This window comes from Ursus arctos, unplaced genomic scaffold, assembly GCF_023065955.2.
Source record: "Ursus arctos isolate Adak ecotype North America unplaced genomic scaffold, UrsArc2.0 scaffold_2, whole genome shotgun sequence".
In the NCBI taxonomy this organism is placed as follows: Eukaryota; Metazoa; Chordata; class Mammalia; order Carnivora; family Ursidae; genus Ursus; species Ursus arctos.
Window position 1 is genome coordinate 83,362,283 of NW_026622874.1, and position 17,930 is coordinate 83,380,212.

The following is a 17,930-nucleotide window of genomic DNA, read 5'->3' on the forward strand; positions in this document are numbered from 1 at the left end:
CCCCTTCGGCTCCCGAAAGCTAAAGCGTGGCAGGGGCCGGGCCGGGGAAGAGGAGGAGGCGGGTCTCCATAGAAACGTCCACCTGTTTCCGGCCAGGCTGTGAGAGATTAGGGGCTGCTGCGGGGGCCAATCTCAGCTAACTCGCTTTTTCCCGGCGGCCTCTGCGGGAGCGGTGGGTGTTGTACACAATCATCATGGCGGCGGCCGGGGCCCCGGATGGTGAGTGTGGCGGGGGTGGCGAGTGCCCGGGTTGGGCCCAGGTGAAGCTGGCCTCCGGGAGGGATGCGGCCCGGTTCGATGGGGAGTAGCCTGGTACGGGAGCGGGGGTCCGGCGGCACCCGAGCAGGGTTCGGTCCCAGGCCCAGTCTGCGGCGAGCGCCCACCCCGTAACCCCCTTGCAGGCATGGAGGAACCTGGCATGGACACGGAGGCCGAGACGGTGGCGACCGAGGGCCCCGCGCGGCCCCTGAACTGCGTGGAGGCCGAAGCCGCGGCGGGAGCGGCGGCCGAGGACTCCTGCGCGGAGCGAGGTAGCCTGCAGCCGGCCCCGGCCCAGCCCCCTGGGGACCCTGCGGCCCAGGCCTCGGTTAGCAACGGCGAGGACGCGGGCGGCGGCGCGGGCAGGGAGCTGGTGGACCTGAAGATCATCTGGAATAAGACTAAGCACGACGTGAAGTTCCCCCTGGATAGCACAGGCTCCGAGCTAAAACAGAAGATTCACTCGATTACAGGTAATCGCCGTGGTACTGTCAGCGACAGGCAGCCTTCCCCACCCCGCCTGCAGATCCCTGGTGCTCGCACAGTGCCAGGCACCGCACTGGCCACTCTTTGCATCCGCTCCCTCAGGGCTTAGAATAGTTTTCCGGAGTAAGTACTAGTATGCCCATTATTCAGATGGGGAAAATGAGACCCAAGATGATAGAGCTAGAAAGTGGTTGAGCTGAGATTCAGGCCCAGGTCTGACTCTTAGGCCCAGGCTTCTAATCAGTGCTGTCCCAGACATCTCTAATGAAAATCATCTGAGGCACGTGTTAAATTTAGGGCTCCTAAGCTCTTTTCCCTGCAGAGTTTGATTCCCTGGATCTGGAATGTGGCCAGGAATTTATTTTTAGCAAATATCTTGGGTAATCCTCATAAGGGAAATTTAGGAAACGTTGCTGTTGACTATCATGCTGGCCCCTTCACAGGTCCTTATATTTAGTTTTTAGTCTTGTCTTGTTTACAGCAGTTCACCAACCGAAATGATTTTTTTTTTTAAAGCTTTCTCCATGTAGCCTGTGAGCGCATGGTAAAAACAAGAACTTTATCCTTATTGGTTTCTGTATCACTGAGGCCTGTGGATTCTCAGTATTTGCGTGACCGGGGGTTTGAGGAACAACTTGGAATGAATGAGAGCTAACGTTATTGAACGATTACCATTAATGCCAGATACTGCCCTAAATGTTCTGTTTGTTTTATTCCTTAATCCTTCAAAGAAGTCTATGCAGAAGGAAATGCTACCATCATAATTATAAAATTTTGGAAACAGGCTTAGAGAGGTTGTGAGTTGCCTGAGCGCACAAAGGTGCTAGAGCAGTATTCATTTCTGGGTCTGTTGCCAACGGCTCTGGTCCAGGTACATTTTTCATCGCTTCCTTTCACTGTCTCCTTTTCCCAAGGTCTCCCTCCTGCCATGCAGAAAGTCATGTATAAGGGACTTGTTCCTGAGGATAAGACGTTGAGAGAAATAAAAGTGACCAGTGGAGCCAAGATCATGGTGGTTGGCTCCACGATAAATGATGTTTTAGCCGTAAACACACCCAAAGATGCTGCCCAGCAGGATGCAAAGGCCGAAGAGAACAAGAAGGAGCCACTCTGCAGGCAGAAAGTGAGTCCGTCGTGTCATTGCTAGTCCTGGGAAGTTTGAGGCTTTGTCCTCTGGAGCCTCGGCTGGTTATATTCTCCCTAGAATAAGCTCCTTTTCGGACAGGGCCCATGATGGAAATTTATGGCAGCAGTTGGGTGCGGCTGGCTGTTGAGTGGAGGTGACAACTACCTGAGATTTGCAACTTTGTCTCATCTGGCGGGTCAGTGTGTCTCAAGTCTATTTACTTAAGGATAAGGCCTTTGTAAGGGCAGACTTCAGACCAGGTATTGAATCAGATGTGCGTTTCTCTCCTCTATTTAGTGCCAGAGAAAAATGCCACCAGCAGAATTAACCCCCCATTTTGTACAAGTGTTTGTACATTTGTTTTTGGTTTGTGGCTTCCCCCAAGTCAACAAGCCATTTCTGGATAGCCATAGAACTCAGCAGCTTTCAGAGGTTCCTCTAAAACTGACTTTTTCAGGAAGCCAAATGAAGCTGACTAGGAACATAACTACACCAGCTTTGGGGTTTTTTTTTTCCCTCCTGGTCCGTGAAATGGCCTGATTTTTTATGTCCTGTTGCTCATTTTGGATGGAAGAGATCCAGGCTTGTCTTGTGCTCATTGTAGCCATTAAAATTCTTTCTGTAATTAGGAAAAGTGAGAGGATTTCACTACAGAGGGAATTGGTTGGAAGAACCATCACTTGCAACCTTACCACCCAGCAAGCCCCACTCATTGTCATGGAGCCTCTTGACCATGGCTAGCAGCTTTCCAGGAAAATAGATATTCTCAACTTAACCTGTGTCCCGAGTAGAGTAGACCAATTTGGGGGTTTTTTGGCTTGTTGTTTTGTTTTGTTTTTCTTGTTTTTTTCTTTTGTTTTTTTAGAGTAGACCAGTTTGAACCAAGGTCAGTTTTAGTGACCTAAGGCACTAAGGCATATGGCTGATAGTGTGAGAAGGATACAGTTTTGTGTTACAGGTCCATAACCTTCTATGTGTGCTTCCAATACCTGACCAGGCATCAAAACTTGGTCAGAATTAGTGTGAATGTCCATGTTTTGGTATAGAAACATTCATATGTTTGAATGACAAGGTATTGCTCTAGATCTTACAGAGGATAATGTGTAACGTGTTTTTAAAGCATATTGCTTTTATAAAATCCGTAAGACTTGGGTTTTATAAAAGTCTAAAACACCTGCTTATAGGGTTTTAGAGGGGGAATTGTAAATCTATATTAACATCTAAAAGGTATTTATTTGGACATTTTCATCCCCAAATATGGGGTCAAAATGTAACCAATTGACTTCCATTTACCTGTTACCTCTGCCACATATATGAAATTGTCAAATGTGAGCATGTCAGAAGTGAGTGAGTATTCCCACTGGTCACACCCTTGGAGCATTACACGCTTCTTAAACATAGGTTTTGAGTTACCAATGGTAGTTTAACAGCCTTAAAACTGTCTTCCACAGTACAGGGAAAATTCTTCCAAAAGATGGTTTTGTGAGGTATGAGTCGAATTAAGCTGTTAATCTCTGCTGTTTTGTTTTGTTTTGTTTTTCATTGATGCTAGTTTTGAGGTCTTAATGTGGCCTAATGGGAGGGACCCGTTCTCCTGGCTTTTTATCAGCTTGCTTGGGAGTCTGGGGCTGATCCATATGGGGACCCTTTGCTAGCAGTCTGGCAGTATTGAGTTTATCCCTGCCAGAGGGTTTCTGCCATGCCAGGGAGGGTTTAAAGTGGCTCATGACCACGTGGTGCTTAAATTTGGTGGCGTTGTTTCCCTTCAACCACTTGCTGCTCCGTAGTTTCAGCTTTACCAAATAGTGACCAAAGAGTGGCCTATAAAGCCACAGGTGGAGAGCAGACAAGCTGGGGCATTTGGGCTGTTCAAGAGCTGTTTTAGGGAGCCATGAGCCTAATGAGAACCCTTAACAAGCTGCCTCAAACCCAGGGTGGGGGGTGCAGCCTCAGAGACTTGTTAATATCAGGCTGTGGAGTAATCGGCTTTTGTTTTGGAAATATGTCTCTCGTGGCCTTCTGTGTAGCTGGGGTTGAGGGTGGGACAATGGGGGAAGACATCTACAGTAGTCTGAGTTTCCATTTGTTGAAAAAATGCCCCTTGTAGGGAGTTAGCTGATCACCAGCATCGTCATAAGTTTCCTTGGGAGTTTAAGTTGACAGACATGGCTGTCATTTCATAGCTACCGGGAGAACAAGACCCTTCGCGGTTCTCTTCAGCGCAATGTTTATTCCTTTTAGTGGCGATTTTTTTGGTCAGAGGAGGGGATAGTTTATTCGAATTAGCAGTCTGGAAACCTTAATTGCTCTAGAACTTTGATGTCTAACACAGCAGCCACATAAAGTTTATTAAAATTCAGTAAAATTAAGAATTTAGTTCCTCAGTTATATTAGCCACCTTTCAAGTGCTTCCTGGACCCAAGTGTCTCATGGCTGCTGTTTCAGACAGCACAGTTGTAGGACATGTCTGTCATCAGAGATATCGCTGCTGGACAGCACTGCTTTTAAATGTCAAAGGACCCATAATCTGTACACACTGAAAGGTTTTGAACCAAATGAAGGCTTTTTTCCTGTTTTTCGGGAAGGTAGTAACATGACTAAAACGCGGTCAGGTGTTTCATTTATCATCTCTTCTGACTTACGTTCTAGCAACACAGGAAAGTGTTGGATAAAGGAAAACCCGAAGATGTGATGCCATCTGTTAAGGGTGCCCAGGTAAGCCAGACTCCTTTGTGAGGGTTCCAAAAACGCGCCAGGCCCACCTTCTGCCTTCCTGAGCTTCCTGTGATCGCGTCCTCACATCCTGACCCTTGTCCTTCCTTGTCTGTCTTTGTTCCTGGTCCCCGTCTCTCACTGTGCTCCTGTGCCTCCAGGAGCGCCTGCCATCAGTACCCTTATCCGGCATGTACAACAAATCCGGAGGCAAAGTGAGACTCACCTTCAAGCTGGAACAAGATCAGCTGTGGATCGGCACTAAAGGTGGGCTCCTGCTCTCGGACCCTTCCCTGCTCGCTGCCCCGGGCACCCAGCGCTCGGTCTTGGGCGCGACTGTGCTCCTCCTGAAATCTCTCTCTTCACTGTGCTTTGCGTGCCCCTGGCTTTTTGTCTTTGCTTTTAGATGCTCACCTTCTGTTTGGACCCTTTCCCCTCATTCTTTTTAGTCTTTATGTCAGGGCCAGTCCCTCAACAGTGGCTCTTCCCTTGCACCGAAAACCAGAGGTCCCAGATGTGTAGCCTGAGGGCCAGGTCTGGCCCCCAGACCAGGGTTTTTTGGATTTATACAGGTTCTGTAAAAATCAAAGAGATTTCACTTGATCCGATGTGGGGGTTTTTGGGCTTCTCTTGAAAAAAAAATTAATAAAAATCAAAAGATCTAGGCATTCTGGACCTGCATTCTCACATGGCAGCAATCAGCTGGAACCAGGTAGTAGGTTCAGATGAGCCATGCCACAGTCCTCACTGTCCGTGTACCTCTTATGGAGCCAGCTTTGTTCATGTAATGTCACCTGTCTGGCCCCTGGAGGTCAGAGCTTGTCCCTGTACTGGGTGTGTTTTCCTAGTACCGTGGACCCGCCCCTCCCTCCCTGTTTGTGCTCTGCCTGCCTCTACCTACCCCTGCCTGTGCCTGGTGGGGCAGGCTTGCTGCTTGCTGTTGGCTGGAAATTGTCTCTGACTCTCCTCCCCCTCTGTTCCCCCGGATGGTTCAAAGTCTTGTCAGTTACACTCCAGAATTATCTGTGTCCCTTTTTTTGCCACTCTGTTGTGCCAGTTAAGACTCCTAGCATCTTTAAACTTGTTTGTTAAAGCAAGTTAACTTATTTCCCTGCCCTGTCTGTGTTCTGTTCCGTCCTACCCATCTTCCTCCCTGGTTCCCATGCTCAGAAACCTTTGGCCTGGAAGAGCCAAGTTCAGATGGCTAAACGTAGTGTCCAGTGTTGTCACATTTTGGACCTAGCCTCCTGTCCAGCTTGCCCCGTTACACGCTGTGGGCTTCAGCTGCACCAGCCTGCAATTTCCACCGTGCTCTGCACAGCCCCACGTCTTTGCTCCTGCCGGGCCCTTACCTGGAATGCCTTCTTCCCATTTCTCGTTGTTAATAAAATCTCCCAAGGCCCTACTTAAATGTCCTCTCCTAACGAAGCCTTCCCCAATGCCTCCCCCACCCTCCAAATGAATTGCTGCCGCTTCTGTTCATAGAGCGCTCCGTTTACATCCTCAGAGCACTCATTACTCTCTGACTTGTCTGTCCCCGTTAGATTCCCGGAGGGAACCGAACATGCCTAATTCATCTGGTTCTGGCCAGCACTGTAGGTATTCAGTGTTCGAGGTAAATGCTAAAGAGAGGTATAGAGGGTCCCATCACGTGAGTTTGACTGGTTTCAGGGACAGGCCATTCGGTAGGACTCTGCTTCAAGCGGGACCACAGAGTTACGGGAAGTAATCAGCGGGGCGATGGGGCGTGAGGCATTTTCTCATTCCAAATGCCAACACAGGCGTTCCTGTCTGTCACTCTGTGCTGGTCCTTAAAGTGAACAAAGACTGAAATGCCAAAAGTGCAGGAGTTTTCTCATGATTTTATGATAACTTGCTCTATCTGCTTCCTTTCCCCCTCGACGCTAACTGCATGGTTAGAGCAAGCGTTACAGAACTCGGAAGGGCTTCCCTGGTCTTCCCACGGGCCTTCGGACCGTTTCTTGGGTCACACGGTCAGCGCTTATCCACCATGAGCTGCCCTGCCTCTGTTGGACCCTTCCTTGGCCGCGACTTTGCGGGCGATTTTGCTTAGTTCTCTGTCGTTGCGCTGACTTCCCTAATTCCTACCTCTTCCACTTGCGCTTTCTCTTCTGGGCAGTCTTATGGAAGGCAGAAGTCACCTGCGGGCCGGGAGGATAGGGGGAGGCCGGCAAGGGCTACGTCTGTAAGTGCTTGCTGGTTCCTCGGGGAACGTTTCCGTGTTAGGAGGTCGTATAGGAAGCACGTCCTCACCGCAGGCCCGAAGTGGAACCTCCTGTACCCGGGGTGGAGGTTTTTCTCTCAGCTCAGAGGAGCTGTTGCTTTCCCGATTTGGCACGAAGGCAGTCCTCGAAAGAATCTTGATGGGTGGGGGTTTCAGAGCTAGCGGAAGCCTCTCTCAGCAGCCTTATGAAAGTGTGGCCAAGAGTCCTGTCTGTACGGGCGGCAGGGCTGAGATTTTCATTCTCACGCAGACCACTGTAGCGATGTGTGTCAGGCAGTGTTCCCACTGGCCCAGGAGTCTTGTCATCTGAGTGTCCTGAGCACCCTCCCAGCAGGACAGCCTGTTCTGGGAGTTGGCCACCAGCCATTGGCTTCATCTTTCTGCTGGCGTGAGGCTGCTGCGGGCTGACCATCTCGGCAGCTGGTTGGCCTCTTGCTTGGTGGGGTGTTTCACGGAGTGACACTCAAGGGCTCCTGCTTGCAGCTTCAGCTGTCTCCGTGGTAGCGTGTGGAGGAGGTGGCCCTCGCAGCCTCAGGCCCAGCAGCGAGCAGAACCAGCTTCAGGCAGGAAATGTGGATGGGCAAAGCCGCCAGGGGGAGCGCGTGCCCTGTGCGTAGGGGCGTCCAGCCTGATCGAGCTCATTGCTGTCAGTCAGGAATGTGGGCCCAGGATCGAGTTTTCAAGAGAAGCCAGAAATGTATCTTTTTGTGTGAAATCTCGGGACGTTTCAAGGTGGCTGGTGTTTTAAAAAGTTCCGATCTTAAAAACAGCTGCCGGTCAGGTCCTGCCTGTGGGTCACTGTTTTAGAGCCACTGGAAGTCACAACCCAAATGGACACCTTCACGTCCGTTCTCCCCACCCCCAATATTTCAGACACCAAGGCCCACGGAATGGAATTAAAATGTCTCCAGTCACTAGCTGGAGTAGAACCCAGGCCTCTAAATTCTGGGTCTGTTTTGTCAACTCATCCATTGGCATATTCTCTCTTTTCCCGATTTTTCCTTCTGCAAAGGCTGTCATGGGTTTTTTCCGACTTGATTTAACCTTGCTGGGAACTTCCCCGTCCCCGCTGTGTCTGCTGCTCCTGGAGGGTGGGTCCTTGTTGCGCAGGCACTGCGCCCCCTCCCGCCTTCATGCCCTGCCCTGTGGCACTGGCCTCACTTCCTGCAGGCTCCTCTCACTCCTGCCATCCCTCACTGCCGCCTCTTTCTTACCTGCCACCCTTGAACTTGCTGCAAAATGTCTTCTGACCCCTGTGATAAGTGAGACCTTGAAGGTTGATCACAAGAGGTTGTAAATGTTTTAAGAGCACTTCCTCAGGTGTGTGTATGTGGAGGGTTTGGGGGCTGGGAGAGGGAAGGGGTGGGGGGTTGGGCAAGTGAGGAGGAGGATGGGATAGAAACTAGTTGAAACCCCCAAGCACTCCCTGCCTGTGGGAACCAGAGGGGCATACTGTTGCCTCTATTCTTGGTCTTCTTGACTGCCCCTCCCCCAGGTGCCAAAGACCTTAGCCAGTGCTGGGCTCGGGCACGAAGGCTGCAGTGGAAATCCTTGGGTGTTTATAAGTTGCCAGACTTAAAAAAAAATAACACCAGGAAAGCGCTATCTCTGCTCTCAGAGACCTTTAATATATGCCATGGCAAGTCCCGTTCCCCGTTTGCTCCCAAGAAGGTCCCAACTGCCAAGCAGAGCTCTGAGTGCACTGGTCAGAAGACCCTGTCCCATTGTCCTTAGAGCGTGGGAGACTTCAGATTACAGTAGATCCCAGAGCCACCAGCCCTGATGAGGGACTGCTGAGTCACAGGAGTGGACAGGAGGGCCTTTGAGTAATCACTGTAATCCCTCTCAACTAGAGCGGACTGAGAAATTGCCCATGGGCTCCATTAAAAATGTGGTCAGTGAACCTATCGAAGGACACGAAGACTACCACATGATGGTAAGTAGCCTGGCGTGGTTTAGCCTCTCACTGCACTCCTGCTTCTGCTCATCTGGCAGGGAACGGAGTTTTAACTGAGCTTTCTTAACCGAAGAAGCAAACTCGATATTCAGAAGACGCACAGTTTTAAGACCTTCACGTTTTCTTTATCTCCTTAGAACTCAATCCATGACCTATTCCTAAGTTTATTTTTGCAGTGCCCACCCCCCCATAAGTTTAAAGGGGATATGTTTTTATATCTTTACCTTCCTCTTATTTGTAATATTTTTGTCTTTAGATCAGGAAAATAAACACAAAGAGGAGGATTGGCTTGTGGGTTTTCATTTTAACTTGTCCTGTGTGTAAAACAAAATCTCCCACTAGCCCTGGCATTTGTGAGGACACAGGCGGTCCCTTCTGTGGTGGGCAGCAGCCATTGAGTGGCCGAGGACGCCGTGGGGAGGACAGGGTCTGTGGTCCTCATTCCACATGGAGGTTCACTCTCAAGAGAGCAGGCTGGTCTTTCCCGAGAGAGAACGTTCGGAGGCATTCCCCAGCTTTGTGCAGAACAAAGGCGAGAATTCAGTGATGCGGGCCACGGAGCAAAGTGCAGTGCTCAGGCAGACCCCTGAATTCTCCCAGCACTGTTAGGAGGGGCCGCTTTAGAAGTCAAGTTTAGTTGCCTAAAGTGCGTTACTCTGACAGGAACCTGACCGTGGTGGGGCGGAGGCAGGGCTGCCTGCCATTCTCCATCCGAGGAGGCAGATTCTTTAGCATCCAGCCAACAGCGCGGTAGCTGTGCCAGCCCCATTCCTGGGATGAGGAACAGCTAGTGGTTGGCCTGTATATCGGGGTTTCAGAGGTCCCCTGCAGAGAGGGAGGCATTGGAAGATCCCAGGGAAAAGGGGGTCTGGTGTTATGGAAGTTCTCTCTGGGTAGATGGCAGGTCCCCTGGCTCGAGGGAAAGTCAGGCATGTCCCGTCTCTTGCCCTGTTGGTGTCTGTCCGCTCAGAGGCACTGAAGCCAGGTCCCTGGGTTGGGGTTGCAGTCCTGGGGCCGCAGGGCTCCCGGGTGTCCTGGGAGTGACGACGTCACTGGGGCTGCTTGTAGGCCCTTTGGCGGCCTTTCCACCCCTCGTCCTTAAAGGATTGCAGACGGATTTGTTCTGCCTAGTTGGTTAATTTTTCCCATTTACGAAGTCGGCTTCTAGATGTTTTCAGCTGGGCCCCTTCACTCCCTTTGAAACATTCATCTTACCCGTGTTGCTCTGTCGCATTCTCAGCCCCACTTTTCAAGCAGCCCAGTGAGTGGGATTCCTGGCAAGTTGAGGGGGCCATTTCAGACATCCTTTACAAAATGGATGGCTAATGCTTTAATATTCAGTTCAAATGTTTCTTTCTTTCTCGGGTCATTTCTGGCAGAGGAATGCTGCTAGTCCCTTCTCTCCGCTAAACGCCACAAAGTGGCACCTTGACCTCTAAGTGAAAGTACTCCGCTCATTTTGCAGATGCCATTTCAGTTGCTAGGTTAATGGTGTCATAGTTCACATTAGAGAGGGATGACTGTGCTTTTCATTCTTAGGGAAATGTTTATGCAGAAGAGAACAGAGAAGACTATAGCAAACCCATATATCCATCACCAAGAAATGACTGTTGTAAATACTTTGTGAATTGCTTTAAACCTTTTTTTCTTTTTAATAAAAGAAAATCTACCAACAGTGAATACGTCCCCATTGTCTTCCCCTCCCCCATTACCATGATTTCTCATGTGGCTCCTTCCCAGCTCTCTGCTTTTGTGTTCGTATAAATCCATGAACAAGATGCAGTACTGTTCTGTGTTTTTCAGTTTTCATAAACGGTACCATGGTATGTATCGTTCTGCAACCTACTGTTTTTGGTTCGACATTGTGATCTGTCTGTATTAACCGTAGATTCAGTTCATACCTTTGAAAAATAATCCCGCATTCGTACGAATAGGCCACGTCACTTTTAATTTCGCGTTCCCTTACTGATGGATATGTAGGTTGTTTCCAGGTTGTTACCAGTTGTGACGGTGCTGCTGTGAACATTCAGATCTGTTTCTTTGTGCATGTGTGACAGTGTTTCTAGGGCAGTGGTTCTCAACCTGCTCTCTGGATCAGTAGTACGACATCGCCTGGGATCTTGTTAGAAACGCAGATTCTCAGGCCCCAGCCCTCCCAGATCAGACGCTCTCGGGGATGGAGCCCAACTAGCCTGTTCTAACAAGACTTCCAGATGGTTCTGATGCACACGCAAGTTTGGGAGCCACTGCTTTAGGGTCGGCTATGCTTAACTCTCCCACCACCTTTTGGGGGGGGGAGGTGGGATGGAGAATGCTCCCCGTGTGCACAGTGTTTCCCCTTCCCTTAGTTAATTCACATCTCAGCCCTCCCCCTTGTTTGTCGTGCTGCCTGCTCAGTCGCCCGACCTCTGAAGTACCGCTTGGTTTTCCTTTTTCCCTTCCAGGCGTTTCAGTTGGGCCCCACGGAAGCCTCTTACTACTGGGTGTACTGGGTCCCAACTCAATATGTGGATGCAATCAAAGACACTGTGCTGGGGAAGTGGCAGTATTTTTGAAAGCACTTTCACCTCTGGCCCAGGAGACTGACCCAAAGTGAAGGACATTGCTGGGAGAGGCCTGCAGCATCCCTGGATTTCAGAGTTCTGGGACTTTGTTCAAAAGCAAACAAACAAAAAACCTATATCCACTCTAAGGTGATGTGGTGACTGAAGCCAGAGGTGATGTACTTTCACCATTAGCTTAATTTTAACTTAAAATCACCGGTTCCCTTTTCTGGCAGTCAGCTTCATACCATTTTTAAAGTCCATACGGTGGAAATCAATAAATCTGAGTTCCGAGCACGTTGTGTGGAATACTCTTCAGTGCGTTTGAGAGTAGATCTACCAATTTTGTTTAGAAAGGAATGATCAAAAGCTTGCTGGTTTCCTTTTTAATTTTTTTTTAAAGCGATTTCAACAAATATTTTCATAAATCTTCGGTTGCAAACATTTGGACTGCGTTGTGATGAACTGGGTTTTGGTTTTTCTCATATAAAATTGTATGCAAAATGAGGGGGGGTTAGTAAGCCATATTTTTCTGTCCATGGATTCAGATTTAATTCTTTTTCCCTTTTTTATGTTCTCACTTCCTAGATTTGAATTTTTGTTTTAAAAACCCAAAGATGTCAGTTCCTGTTTTTGTACCTCATCAGTGCTTCCTCTCCTGGCCTCCCTCCCGCCATTGCTGCTGCTGGAGAATGCGTGGCGGGAGAGGACGAGCTGTTTGGTCTAGGGCAGGGAGCTCTCGCGCTTGCTGTGCTGTGTGTCGAGCAGCGGAGTATCTCACATTGACTCCCGTCTAAACGTCTTGCCCCTTGGGCCCCGGTCTCTGGGGAGTTCCACACTGCTGGTGTCCTGGTTTTCCGGCACCCTCGCTGATTTGGCTTCGAGGCCCAGCCTGGCCTGGGTGTGCCTGGGCTGCACTGCCCAAAAGCCACAGCTCCCAGGCCGACAAAGGCCTCTTCGAGGAGGAGCTGGATGGAAGACCGTTTCTACAGCCATATAGCCACAGGCCCAGATCCTTCTTTCTTTTGAAGTTCCGAGAAATTCTTAAGCAGTCCAACGATTATTTCAATTATGCTTCTCCATTTGGTCTTTCTGCTCATGCATTATGTTCAAGTGTCCTTCATCCCAGGTTCAGAGATGCTGCCTTTCTCAATAAAAAGACATGTTGACCTAGTGGGTTGGCCGATGTACTTAAACATCGAAAAATGGGATAAATTGCTTTTGTGATTAGCTCACCCTCTTCTGGTTTTAGCCCTTATGTTCTTGGTACACGTGAGCTTCTGTTGTCTCCTTATGGCTCGATCGACTCGGACACGAGGGCGAGTCTCTTGGTGAATGATGCCCTTTGTGCTCTTTGCTGTTACTCTGCTGGCTGTCTTTGCAATTCTCCTCTCCCTGGCTGCAGGCTCTCATAGTAAGGTTTGGCGAGAGATTTTCCAAACTTCACATTCTGGATGATTCTAGGCTGTTCCCCCTCATTCTGTGAAATGTAATTAGCATGTGTTCGCCTAAGATGACTATTCCTTGTGAGCCAGTTGATGATACTCTCCGCCCTTCCCTTCCAAGCTGTAGTTCAGGAATCCAGCCCATGTAGACAGACTTGTGCTTTTCACGGTGTAGCCCTTGCCCAGTTATGCATCTGGGCTGGGAACTCTACTCTTGCTTTTGTGGGGGGCATATGTACCTGTGTGAAGTGTAGCACCCAAGAAACTGCCTGTTTGTCATCCCTTGAAGAAGGAGTAGTCACTGCAGCTTTTCTGTCCTCGTTGGCCTGCAGTTCCTGGAGAAAAAGGGCTTCTTTGCTACTTGTCAGAGCCTCCCTCTGCAGTGGACGGGTCTGTGGAGGAAACAATGCTGTAGCAAGCAGAGGGTCCTCTCGGTCTGAACACTGCCCTTGTTGGCCAGCGCCCCTGTCCTGGAGACGTGTCCTGACAGTGCCACACACCCACCTTTGTTCTCGCAAAGCAGGTGTCTCCGTCCCCAGACTGGCCTCACAGTGCTGCTCTCAGAGGCCCTTCCCACCAGGTCCCCTCGTTTGCCCTCTTCAGTGGCTGCCCTCGCTGTCTGCCCCCCCTTCATCCCAGTGAGAGCGTTGTGTCCCCTTGTCTCCCTGCTCCCCAAGGGCCAAACCGCTTCTCACTCAGGCTGCTGTCATTTCTAGACAGGACCAAAGCCTGCGTGAGCCTTTTTATTTTACGTAAAATGGTGCTTTTTTCCTTACTTCAAGATACTATATATAAATAATAATGTCAACGACATCTTTTCGTACAGAGCCGTTGGAGTATTGCTTTACAGAGCTCAGTAAATTTGCTAGAACGATCTCGAGCTCTGGCTCCGGACCCTGTCTGCATGGAGACCTTGCTGGGAGCCCTCGGGAGAGCAGAGGTGAATAGCACCAGAAGCCACTGGGAAAAGTATTTGACTTAGGTCCATGTCTGGGTCACAGCAGTATTCACGGTTTTTCCCTCGGTCCCGTGAGCAGTCTCTTCTTAACCTTGTTTACGGTCTAGAATGTTCTGACTAAAATCTGTGTTAGCACATTGAAGTCCTCGTCCCCCTCAGTGGCATCACAGTGTTCATTTGTCCTCAGGATTGTTTCTGTGCAGTTCCTTCACTGTGGCAGAGGCGGCATCAGGAGGAGCTGGTCCCAAGGAGGGGCGCGGCGTGCAGGGAGCCAGGCTCGTCATCTCTTCCCTGTGGGGCGCTTCTTGGAGCCTCCCAAGGGGCTGCCTTCTCCTCCAGGCTTTATGCTGGCCGTCCTCCGCGGGGCTTTGCTCACAGACGGCAGGCTTTTCTTCCCTCACTGAGACCACTTGGCAGAGCAGTGACAGGGTCACGCTGGCCAGGCCCGAGGCCCTCACAACTCTGTTTCTGTCAGTCTGGTCCTCTGAAAAGCCAACATGCGAGCTGCTAGAACTCTCTAGTATGAAGTATTTTAATTGAAGCTGGGCCTTTTGCAAGTAGCGTTCGCTCTTTGTAGATGAGATTGAACTGAGCTAAGAATGCTCTCGACGCAGTGGGGGCCGGTGAGGCCTTGGTAGGCTCCTTAGTTGCTGTTCTGTCTTACGAGGGCCAAAGAGACCAGCTCTGCCACTTTGCCATGTCTCAGAGGAGTTGCCATATTTCAGCCAGAAAGGACTTGCTTTCCTCTTTTTTTTACTTTAACCATGTGCCTGGAGGAGCTGTCCTGGGCTCTTGCACTTGGCCCACCCTTTCTTTGCTGGGGCAGCGAAGGGGAAGGGATAGACTCCACGTGCCAGGGCCGTGCAAGGGCAGGCTTTCTTTCCACCCCATCTTCTGAGGGAGACCTTTCTCTTGCTCCTTGCTGCTCTCTTCATGCCTGTTGTCTTGGAAAACAATTGTCCCTTTGTCTGAAGGCTTTGTGAGGAAGTCCTCTCCAGTGAGGATTGGCACCTGTTTCCTTCCTAATAGGGCCGGATGGCCTCTCTGAAGTTACAGGTGGTCAGGAGCCCTCCGAAGTGCGGAACATCTGGCACCTCGACCTGCCAGGCTGGGTGGTTCTACTGCTTTCTCAACTTCTGAAAACCTCTTTCCTTTTCTTTCTTAAAGAGTTCTGCAGAATTATTTGACAATATACGTAAGTACCCTGTTTCCTTGTGGTGTGCGCTCTGTTCTGGTTTGTTTTTAAATCAAATGCCTGTTTGGGAGGAGATGAACGTATTTAGTCTATTAGATCTGCGCTGCTGGATTTTTTTTTTAAAGTGTAACCTTGACTAGCTGTCTTATTGTTTATCCTGTAAGATTAGTCTATCAATTAAAGTTTGATAATTAATTGCGTCTCTTTTTCCTTCCAGTTTTTCATGCGCCTGATCCATACTGGGGATTGACCAATATTTGGGACTGGGACTGGGCCTGGGGCTGTTTTGTTTGTTCTGTTTTTCTTTTGCCAGCTCTGGTCTGCTGTATTACTACTGTCTTACTTATTTGGCTTTAAGTATATCCAAATGTGTTCCTGTGTAAAACAATTGATACAGCGATTTTGGTTTATTTCCTGTGTTAGCGAAAATGACCAACTGGTCGGACACGCTCGGGTTAGGGCAGCCCTCCTTGCATGCTCTGGCCTCCAGGCATCAGAGGAAAGCTGCCTCCCTGTCCTTATGCCTTGTGTGACTTCTCCTGGCCACTCAGCCTTCGAGGACATGTTTAGTAAACCCCTGAGATGGAGGCGCAGCTCCTGCGGCAAGACCCAGGGCGGTGGGGAGGGGGGATCTATTTCACAAAACGGACAAAAACAGTCCTTGGCATGAAGAGTCATGTTTGTCAACCAGTTTGTCAACAACTGGTTTGATCCAGTACTACCCACGGGGCCCTCTCCTTCTCTGCCCACTTCGTAAATGTTCCTGAAGGTTCTGGTCTCCTTGCCCTTCCCTGGCTCTCCCCCCCCCCCCCCCGCCATTTTCCTAGTATCTCAATCCCAAAGCGATGCTGTCAGGTCCTTGAGGATCTGTTCTATGGGAGAGAGGGGTGGACTGTGCCATGTGCTGTACAGGGGCTGATGCCCACGTGGAGAATCTTCTTTCTTACAGAGTGTGCTGCTGGATTTTATCCCCGTTTTGAAGAGTTATTTCAGGCACCTTCAAACCAATAGGATGATCGTCTGTCCTCAGATGGAGAATGAGATAAACTCCAGCCTGAATTTCTTACCGTACCTTCTGGGCAGATAGTTACTACTGTGGAGAGAATGCCAGCTAACAGAACCCTTTCTACGGTGGGGATCCCACAAACCAGACAGTCATTAGTGCAGGAGGCAATGACTTCCTCCTACTCTTGCTCAAGAGGTGCTCTGGTCAGCCCATCCGTGCTGTGGGAAGATGACATGCTTCCCACCCATGAGCCCTCTGCCAACGCTACTTGGCTCCTTTGAGCCAGAATTAACCCCTTTGGCTTTCCCTAGCTTATCAAGGCTAATTTTGATCCTAAGCCTTGTTAGCCTTACTCTCCTGATAGAAACTTTCCTCCTGTTCACCCCATTTTATAACTCTGAAGTCTCAAGTTTCTTGCTTCTGTTTTACCCCTCTCCCCCTTATCTAATTTTAATCCCTCGCTGTTTTCCCTTTTTTGTTTTGGACATTTTCAGACCTACAGTTGGAATATGCTACAGTGACCACCGCATACTTTTACCTACCTTTCACCAGTTAAAATATTAACCACACATGCCTAGTTTCTTCCCCAGACACAATGCACTTTATTTTACCAGAACATTTGACGGACATGTAGACATTGTGGTACTGAGCACTCATCTCAGAATGAGACTGTCATACCTTATCACAACAGCATTGTCTCACCCAAGAAGACTCCTGTTGATTCAGTAATACCTGATACACAGACCAAAATATCTTCTAGAGCTAGTTTTTCCCAGCTTGTAGTCCTTATGTTTTTAAAGATTGATTGATTGATTGATTTGAAAGGATGAGCCAGACGGAGAGGGAGACTCTTTTTTTTTTTTTTTTAAAGATTTTATTTATTTATTTGACAGAGAGACAGCCAGCAAGAGAGGGAACACAAGCAGGGGGAGTGGGAGAGGGAGACGCAGGCTTCCAGCAGAGGAGCCTGATGTGGGGCTTGATCCCATAACACCGGGATCACGCCCTGAGCCGAAGGCAGACACTTAACGACTACGCCACCCAGGCGCCCGGAGAGGGAGACTCTTAAGCAGACTCCCTGCTGAGTATGGAGCCCAACGTGGGGCTTGATCCCAGGACCCTGAGATCATGATCTGAGCCACAATCAAGATGCTTAACCAACTAAGCCACCCAGGCGACCCTGTTTTTAAATCTTTATCCCAATCTTGTGGTTTTTCAATACCGTTTCAGCTTTTCTGTTGTTGCTAATCTTGGTTTTTCTCTCCCACTGGAAAGTAATTTCCCCCATACATATCTTTTATCTTAAATTTTCACTGTGACCCCCTGATCTCGTCTTCCTTTCTTGTCCTGAGTCTTGCTCTTTATGTCGTGGGCGTGTCATGGTTGGTCAGAGCCATGGTTCTAGAGGAGGCATAGTCAGGGAACTAGCACCTCATGGGGCAGAATCCTCTTACCCACTGATCACTCTGGCTCCCTTCTCACATCTACGTCTAGGACTTACGGACTCCAGGGCTTCAGGACTCAGAACTCTTGGTTTTTGGTGACAATCTTGATTCACATGACGTGGGCAAAGTGATTTGGCTCGTGTAACCGGAAAATCAAGAGTTTCAGACCTAACCCAGCGCAGGTGCTCCAGTCAGCTCACTCCTGACTCGGCTTTGCCACATTGAGCTCCTAATTGCCTTGCTGCCCCTGCCCTCCCCAAACGCACAAGCATGGTAACCTTAGCGTCTAAGGCATGTCCTAGTTGACTTCCATTCGTTGTTGAGTACGGGACTTGCCACTCCAAAGTAGAAAACAGAGCAGCTTTGGCAGACACCCGCAGGGTTGTGACCTCTTGCTAGATGCCAAGCCAGTGCTACCTGGTGAGGGACTTGCTGCACACACTGCCTTCAGGTGCTGTGACGTCAGCTCCTTCATCAAGTCCTAACCGTGTGCCAGGCGCGGGGTCAAATTATGCTCGTGCGTTGTTGCCAGCCCTTCACCACATCCCTCGTTG

General features: G+C 49.6%; 1 protein-coding gene across 5 annotated transcripts; it reads left to right on the plus strand.

Annotated features, from left to right (window-relative positions):
- The first annotated feature begins 17 nt into the window (after window positions 1–17).
- On the plus strand, window positions 18–15,120 carry UBFD1 (ubiquitin family domain containing 1). Of its 5 annotated transcripts, none has more exons than XM_026515608.4 (8): window positions 20–219; window positions 402–731; window positions 1,659–1,867; window positions 4,520–4,585; window positions 4,744–4,849; window positions 6,127–6,197; window positions 8,681–8,763; window positions 11,229–11,258. In XM_026515608.4, the coding sequence occupies exons 1-7, from the start codon at window positions 195–197 to the stop codon at window positions 8,759–8,761; spliced, it is 888 nt and encodes a 295-aa protein (XP_026371393.1). In that variant the 5' UTR covers window positions 20–194; the 3' UTR covers window positions 8,762–8,763; window positions 11,229–11,258. The 5 variants fall into 5 exon arrangements, with proteins under 5 accessions (XP_026371391.1, XP_057171114.1, XP_026371393.1 ...); XM_026515609.4 differs by lacking the exon at window positions 11,229–11,258 and adding an exon at window positions 10,324–10,457; XM_026515606.4 differs by lacking the exons at window positions 6,127–6,197; window positions 11,229–11,258 and adding an exon at window positions 10,324–11,216 and having other exon boundaries at window positions 18–219.
- The last annotated feature ends 2,810 nt before the right edge of the window (window positions 15,121–17,930 follow it).

What these genes read in the sequence shown, in the direction of transcription:
- UBFD1 (XM_026515606.4), top strand. Translation starts at nt 195, where the DNA reads ATGGCGGCGGCCGGGGCCCCGGATG. An exon ending in CATCTGTTAAGGGTGCCCAG is followed by an intron (nt 4,586 to 4,743) that starts GTAAGCCAGACT and finishes CTGTGCCTCCAG; the next exon opens with GAGCGCCTGCCATCAGTACC. An exon ending in GCTGTGGATCGGCACTAAAG is followed by an intron (nt 4,850 to 8,680) that starts GTGGGCTCCTGC and finishes CCTCTCAACTAG; the next exon opens with AGCGGACTGAGAAATTGCCC.